The sequence below is a fragment of the Cyprinus carpio genome, unplaced genomic scaffold (assembly GCF_018340385.1).
Source record: "Cyprinus carpio isolate SPL01 unplaced genomic scaffold, ASM1834038v1 S000006662, whole genome shotgun sequence".
Lineage (NCBI taxonomy): Eukaryota > Metazoa > Chordata > Actinopteri > Cypriniformes > Cyprinidae > Cyprinus > Cyprinus carpio.
The window spans coordinates 124,587-131,248 of NW_024879286.1; the positions used below are offsets into that span (position 1 = coordinate 124,587).

At 38.0% G+C, this 6,662-nt stretch overlaps 1 protein-coding gene across 1 annotated transcript; it reads left to right on the forward strand.

Moving 5' to 3' along the window:
- Positions 1-813: 813 nt before the first annotated feature.
- LOC122144419 (gastrula zinc finger protein XlCGF57.1-like) lies at positions 814-4,905 on the forward strand. Its single transcript, XM_042755314.1, has 3 exons — positions 814-982; positions 3,184-4,133; positions 4,302-4,905. The coding sequence occupies exons 1-3, from the start codon at positions 829-831 to the stop codon at positions 4,770-4,772; spliced, it is 1,575 nt and encodes a 524-aa protein (XP_042611248.1). The 5' UTR covers positions 814-828; the 3' UTR covers positions 4,773-4,905.
- Positions 4,906-6,662: the final 1,757 nt, after the last annotated feature.

The window sequence follows — 6,662 nt, forward strand, 5'->3', positions numbered from 1 at the left end:
TGTCTTTCAATAGAGAATGTTTTATAGGCTTTTATCATACATCCTGACTCACATAATGTGTTTCTAACAACACACTCAGAATAAAGTGATGATCTGCTGATGATCTGAATGTCTTGTTGATCTGAGGCTCATCAATATGACCAGAGCTGCTGAAAAGACTCTTTATTTCATGTCAACAGCTCCCGTTCTCACCTCGTTTATTATGCTGATGTCTCCAGATCTCCTGTAAATTGCTACTCAAAGCTCATTTCATTGTTTTCAACAGACTGAGACTATTTGTTGTTACAGCTCTGTAGATTTATTTCTGAGTTTATGCCTTCAACTGTTTTTCTAGTGATGGTGAAATGAAGCTTTATGAAGCACGAGGCTTTCCTCTCAACTGTATCTTTTCAGCACGTTGCACACTAATGATATCTTGTGGTCAAAGGCGGGAAAAGGTGTCTTCGCGTTCCAGACGTTTTTGAACCGTTTCATCTAACAACCCTAGTGAAGAGTTTTGTAGAATTTGAAGTTTCCCCATTCAAAGAGATAGGAGCTGCACTTGGATGCCCGAGAGCATTTCAAAGATGGCCGCCGAGTGACATGACTTGTCTTAAAGGGACTTTGGAGTTTCCACTGTGAGTTTTTCCCACCATTATTTATATTTTGGAAGAATTTCATTACAATATTTATATTCTGTTATCAGTTGGCATAAAAACAAACTCAGTAACTGTTATATATTTGATTTTGGTAGATCGGTTCCTCCCACTGCAATTGCATCATCAGTGAAGCTCCTCCCACACCGTTCACATCCTCAGTGAAGCTCCGCCCCCAGCAGTTCCCCAATAAATGCTGGAATATTCCCATCAGTTTACAAGAGCATCAGATCATCACGAAGAGCTGAAATCTGCCAAGACTGAGTTTCTTAACGAGGACAGAGAGAAGATGAGAGATCCAGAACCCTGCAGAATCAGACACACTGAAGATACTCAAGAACTAACAGGTCGGGGTTTATTCTTCATTCATTCAAGCTCCAAGCACTTCTTCAGATTCAGATCATCTGTGAAATGGGTTCAAAAATGGCTTTCATCAAGTGGTCAGGAAAGGGAGGTTTAAGAAATGTTCATATTGATTGCCAACATCAGGACAACTATTATTTTATTTTTATTTTACATTTATTTATATCTGGTTTACTATTTTTTTGCAACAATGTTACCAAAATGTTGAACATTTGGTAAACACCAAAATGTATCAAGTAATGCCTATATAGTCTATAGATAAAGATATATTTCTCCTGAATTAAAGCTGTTTTTCATAGTTATAGAGATGATTCTTCTTACAGTAACTTTGATAACAGGGTTGATGAATGAGATCAACACTGTACAGTTTGTGTAAACCGAGAGATTGAGAACGGATTGAAATGTTCTTGTCCTTCCTTCATGTTGTGAAAAGAGCCCAGAAGATGTCACTTCCTCTGTGTAACAATTTCTAGAAATGTTTCATTTTTTAAGGAGGAAAATCGTGTCATGAGTAACAGTGTAAGGCTGAAATAACCTCAGATACTTTGATGTCCTGAGATAGAGACACACACACACACACACACACACACACACACACACACACACACACACACACACACACACAGACATCTGTTTTCACAGCCCACAGAGTGAAGATTGCTGTCCTTCCTTCACATCTCTCTCTTCTTGTCACTTTTTCTTATCTCTGTATTATCAGATGATTTATAATCTTCTGTCAATGCAGGTGAATTCAGTCATGTTTGGTATCATTAGAAAAGTGTGACTGGTACAATGCTATTGTGTCCAGAGGAACAGACCAGGAATCTAATAGAAGTAAGAGAGTTTAGAGATGCTTTGTCTGCTGCAGATGGTGTGTTTTTTCCCACGGTCTCCATCTAAATGACCTCCTGTTCCTCAAAGAAGTGTGAAATCCCAGAGTTTATCATCCCAGTCATTCTTCTGGAGAATGATTATTCTGCTCACACTGTGACTATAAAGCATTAGAAATGTCTTAAGATTCAAAATATTATATTATGATAAAAATCTGTGACAGTAATTTCTTATTTTTTGTCAGGAGGTCTGCAAAATATAAAACAGAGTCCATGTTTTTAATATGAAATATGGGCCTCTTATGCATTCACTGTAAAAAAAAAAAAGAAAAGAAAAAAACATGACTGTGACAATATTCACCTTGTCTGTCTTCAAGCCACCTCTGGTGTTTTCATAATAATAAAGTATATGTATAATGCAGTGCTTATCGATATAGCATTTATTACAGTAGACTGTAGTTTTCAAGCTCATTCTGCAGTAAGAAACCACATCAGATCACAAAAGAGTTATTTCAAACTCTCAACTGACATCATGAAATTAATTTAGAGTAAAAACATGTTATTAAATGTTCTTTTGTTGCATTACAAGCTAGACAAAATTACAAAAATAATAGCAAGCATGAGGTGGCATACTTCATAGTAATAGTCAAAAGCTATAACTGAGTTATGTAGGTTTCTGAAGGAGAGTGAGTGGAGCGAGCATGAGCAGCCTATTAAATAACATTAGCCATAACCTCTGACTAATAATCAGACTGACGGGTGAGATCCACCTAAAATATAAAGAATTAATAGAACTGTCTAATTAAATTATGATATAAATGAACAATAATCAATTGCCATTAAACTTGAACTGACACACAGCAAAACATGTGTTTCTGGTGTCCCACGTTCACATGCGTATGAATGAGTCACTGGAAGGAAAAGTCTAGTGTGACCAGCCCATAATAATTAAAACAGTTTTTAGTCAAATACATTAAATATCAATCTAAACGTTGGCATCAACATTATGGCACTATTGTTGATGGTTAATGTTAATATTACATTAGATAATTTTTGTTATTGATCAAATATATTTAGTAGTTCTCACTAAAGAAACGTAGGATTTGTGCCTATATAATGCTTTAAAAATAATAATTTAAAGATCAATGTAACTCATTTATGGAAAGTTTCATGGACGTAAAATTCATTTATAAAAAAGCATCAAAATGACTGTAATATTTTATAACAGGTATCTACTTTAGGCTATTTCATCAGAGCTCACTTCTATGTCCTTTTACTTTATGTTACTATTTTTGAATTATTTATTGAATATTTACTGAAAATTAATGTAAACATTTTTTTTTTTTTCATTTCAGAGCTGATGGAAGAAAGCGAGGAGAGTGAAGAACTGAGTGAAGCAGAGGAGAAACATCACGAGAACCCTGGAGAAAAACCTCTGAGTCGCTCAAAGACTAAAAAGACATTTTTAAAGAAAAGAAGAGTCAAGAAATCTTTGACCTGCTCTCAGTGTGGAAAGAGTTTCACAACCAAACAACATCTTGAGCTTCACATGAGGATCCACACTGGAGAGAAACCGTTCACATGTGATCTGTGCGGGACAAGCTTCACACAAAAAATACATCTTACAAAACACATGAAGACCCACACCGGAGAGAAGCCATTCGTGTGTGATCAGTGTGAGAAGAGATTCGGAGAGAAGACCGGAGAGAAGCCATTCGTGTGTGATCAGTGTGAGAAGAGATTCTCAGGATGTGATGAGTGTGGAAAGAGATTCAAGTGCCAGAAGAATCTTGAGGTTCACATGAGAATCCACGCTGGAGAAAAGCCGTTCACCTGCTCTCAGTGTGGAAAGAGTTTCACAAACAAACGTAATTTTGATGGTCACATGAGAGTTCACACCGGAGAGAAACCGTTCACATGTAATCAGTGCGGGAAGAGCTTCACACAGAAACCACATCTTACCAGTCACATGAGGATCCACACCGGAGAGAAGCCTCACGCATGCGATCAGTGCGGGAAGAGCTTCACACATTCAGCAACACTCAAGAGACACATGAGAGTTCACACCGGAGAGAAGCCGTTCACATGTGATCAGTGCGGGAAGAGCTTCCCATATAAACAATGTCTGGATCTTCACATAAGCATCCACACTGGAGAGAAACCGTTCATGTGTGATCAGTGTGAAAAGAGCTTCTCAAACAAACAATGTCTTGAACTTCACATGAGAGTTCACACTGGAGAGAAGCCGTTCACATGTAATCAGTGCGGGAAGAGCTTCACACAGAGACCACATCTTAAGGGACACATGAGGATCCACACGGGAGAAAGACCGTATGCATGTGATCAGTGTGGGAAGGGTTTCACACAATCACCACACCTTAAAGAACACATGAAAATCCACACCGGAGCGAAACCATACGTGTGTGATCAGTGTGAGAAGATATTCACATACAAATCTGGTCTTACTGTTCACATGAGGATCCACACCGGAGAGAAGCCGTATGCATGTGATCACTGCGGCAGAAGATTTCTTGCGGCATCACACCTGAAGAGTCACCTGACGGTTCATACGAAGGAGAAGCCGCATTCATGTTCTGTATGTGGAGAGTTTTCACTGCTGCAAAGTTTACATAAACATCAGAAAACACATACTGGTATAAAAGCTTACATGTGCTTTGAGTGTGGGAAGACTTTTATTTCAGCAAACTCTTTAAAACTGCACCAGAGGACTCACACTGGAGAGAAACCTTACAAGTGTTCACACTGTGACAAGAGATTCAGTCAGACTGCAAGTCTGAGAATGCATGAGAGGATCCACAGCAGAGAGAAACCACACACGTGTGATCAGTGCGAGAAGAGTTTCGCTTTTAAACGTCACCTGAAGATACACATGAAGATCCATGCAGCGGAGAAACCAGATCAGCGCAGTCTGAGATCACGGTAAGTTCATCTTTATGTGCTGAGAAACAGATTCTCTTCTGTGTAATTTAGGATATTTTCACACCCAACACGAATGTTCGGCACAAAAATCCTGTCACATTTACACAGGTGAGTAAAAAACGATCCATGGAGAAACGTTGGGGTCATTTGAAATCTCACTTGATTTAATGTTTCTTTCAGACCTGATGGACATGAACAAGAAAGAAAAAACAGAAGCCAAAAAAAAATCTGTCATTTTCCTTCAGTGTAAAAAAAGTTTGAGATGTAAATGAAGGCTGAAGATTCACATGAGAGTTCACACTGGGAAGAAGCGGCTCAGGCTTTCATCTGAATTTGTATTTTTACTTTAGTTTTGAAGAAGTTTGATTTGTATCTGATCACCTGGTGAGTCACACAAAGGAGAAGATTCATTCTTAATATTACAGCAGAAAAGATACGGCGGTATGTGTTTAAGTGCAGGAAGTCTTTTACTAAAGATGATGAACTGAAAGAGCACCAAAAAAACCACACTGGAAGAAAAAAACCTTTTAAGGAGATCTGAAGAAGAGGTCATGACACGTTTAAGAGAAACATGAATCGTATATTATTTGTTAACTCATTCTTTACTGTTTTTCATTCAAAGATCTAGTTTCTCTTTCACTTCTACTCTTCCATGCAAACACAAGATATATTTTCATGTAGCTTTGAAACTGGACACTTTGCTTCTCTTCTTCTTGTAAGACCCGAAATGATCTCCCCTTGAAACCAAACCTCAGGAGCTCTCACAAAACAGATGCCATGCAACAAAACAATAAACTATCTAATCTGATGTTTGATGAGACTGATGTTACCTTTACTTTATGAGCAGGACAGATCAAACTGAAGGCGCCTGGATGAATGGAGCAGTAGGCACTTCATCGTGATCTTTTGATTTCTGTCTATCACTGATTTAGCGAGCTGTATGAGAAAGTAAACTACACTTTTAATCAGAAGCAAGCAATAGGCAGCAGATTTAAGGGTATTAGTTAACCTACATCCTCTGAATAAAAACAGACTGTCGAGTTTGTGATCGTGATAATTCCATAAGATCTGCGCTGGCCACGCGAGACTCAAATGCGGCATCGGGTCTGTTATGTCCTATTAGTTTCCCTCCATCTCTCTCTTTCTCTCTCTCTTTCTCTGGTTCCCTGTCATTTTCTTAGGCTCAACTCCTCTGGACTGCTATTGGATCAAGAGGCTGTCAGTCATCATTAACCTGAATGACGTCATCACCGAGAACTCTCTTGCTCTTGTTTTTAGTTAATCTGCCCTTTTGTGCTTTGTGAGATCCATCCTTGTTATGGTTTATATTATCATCTCATTTATTCTTCTGATAATTTTCTTTTATGGTTTATTATGGTTTGCTTATGTTAATCTTTGCTTTGCCCCGGGAGCTTTGGGAAAGGTAGAATGTCATGTGACATACACGCTCCAACACCTAGTGATTTTTATTGTATTAGATACATCAGTTTAGAAGTGAGCACTGTTTTGTATCTTTTGTTTGGTTAAGTTCAGTATAGGTAAGTTAGGGTGTATAAACGCCGAAGATTTGCTTTCATTGTTTGTCTATTCTTTAGTTAGGTTAAAGATAGAAACTGAGTTAGGTTGGTTTTGTTCTTTTCTTTTCTTTAGTGCCACTTGTGTCCCTTTTCTCCTGTGGGCTTGTTTATTTTTTTATTTTTTTTGTTTCATATTGTATGTGCTTTTCCCTTTTATTATTATTGGCATTAATAAAGTTATTTCACACTCTCCTTAACGTCTGTAAATAAGTCACTTTCTTTTGCCAGACCTGGACTGGTGTTTTTGTCTTTTGCCACCCGCATGACTGCAAAACTCATTACAATCTTAATGTTACTACGTTCAACCTAGAATTATG

Coding starts and splice junctions, on each gene's coding strand:
- LOC122144419 (XM_042755314.1), top strand. CDS start 829: ATGCTGGAATATTCCCATCAGTTTACAAGAGCATCAGATCATCACGAA. Junction 983..3,183: donor AGATACTCAAGAACTAACAG/GTCGGGGTTTAT, acceptor TTTTCATTTCAG/AGCTGATGGAAGAAAGCGAG. Junction 4,134..4,301: donor GACCACATCTTAAGGGACAC/ATGAGGATCCAC, acceptor CTTACTGTTCAC/ATGAGGATCCACACCGGAGA.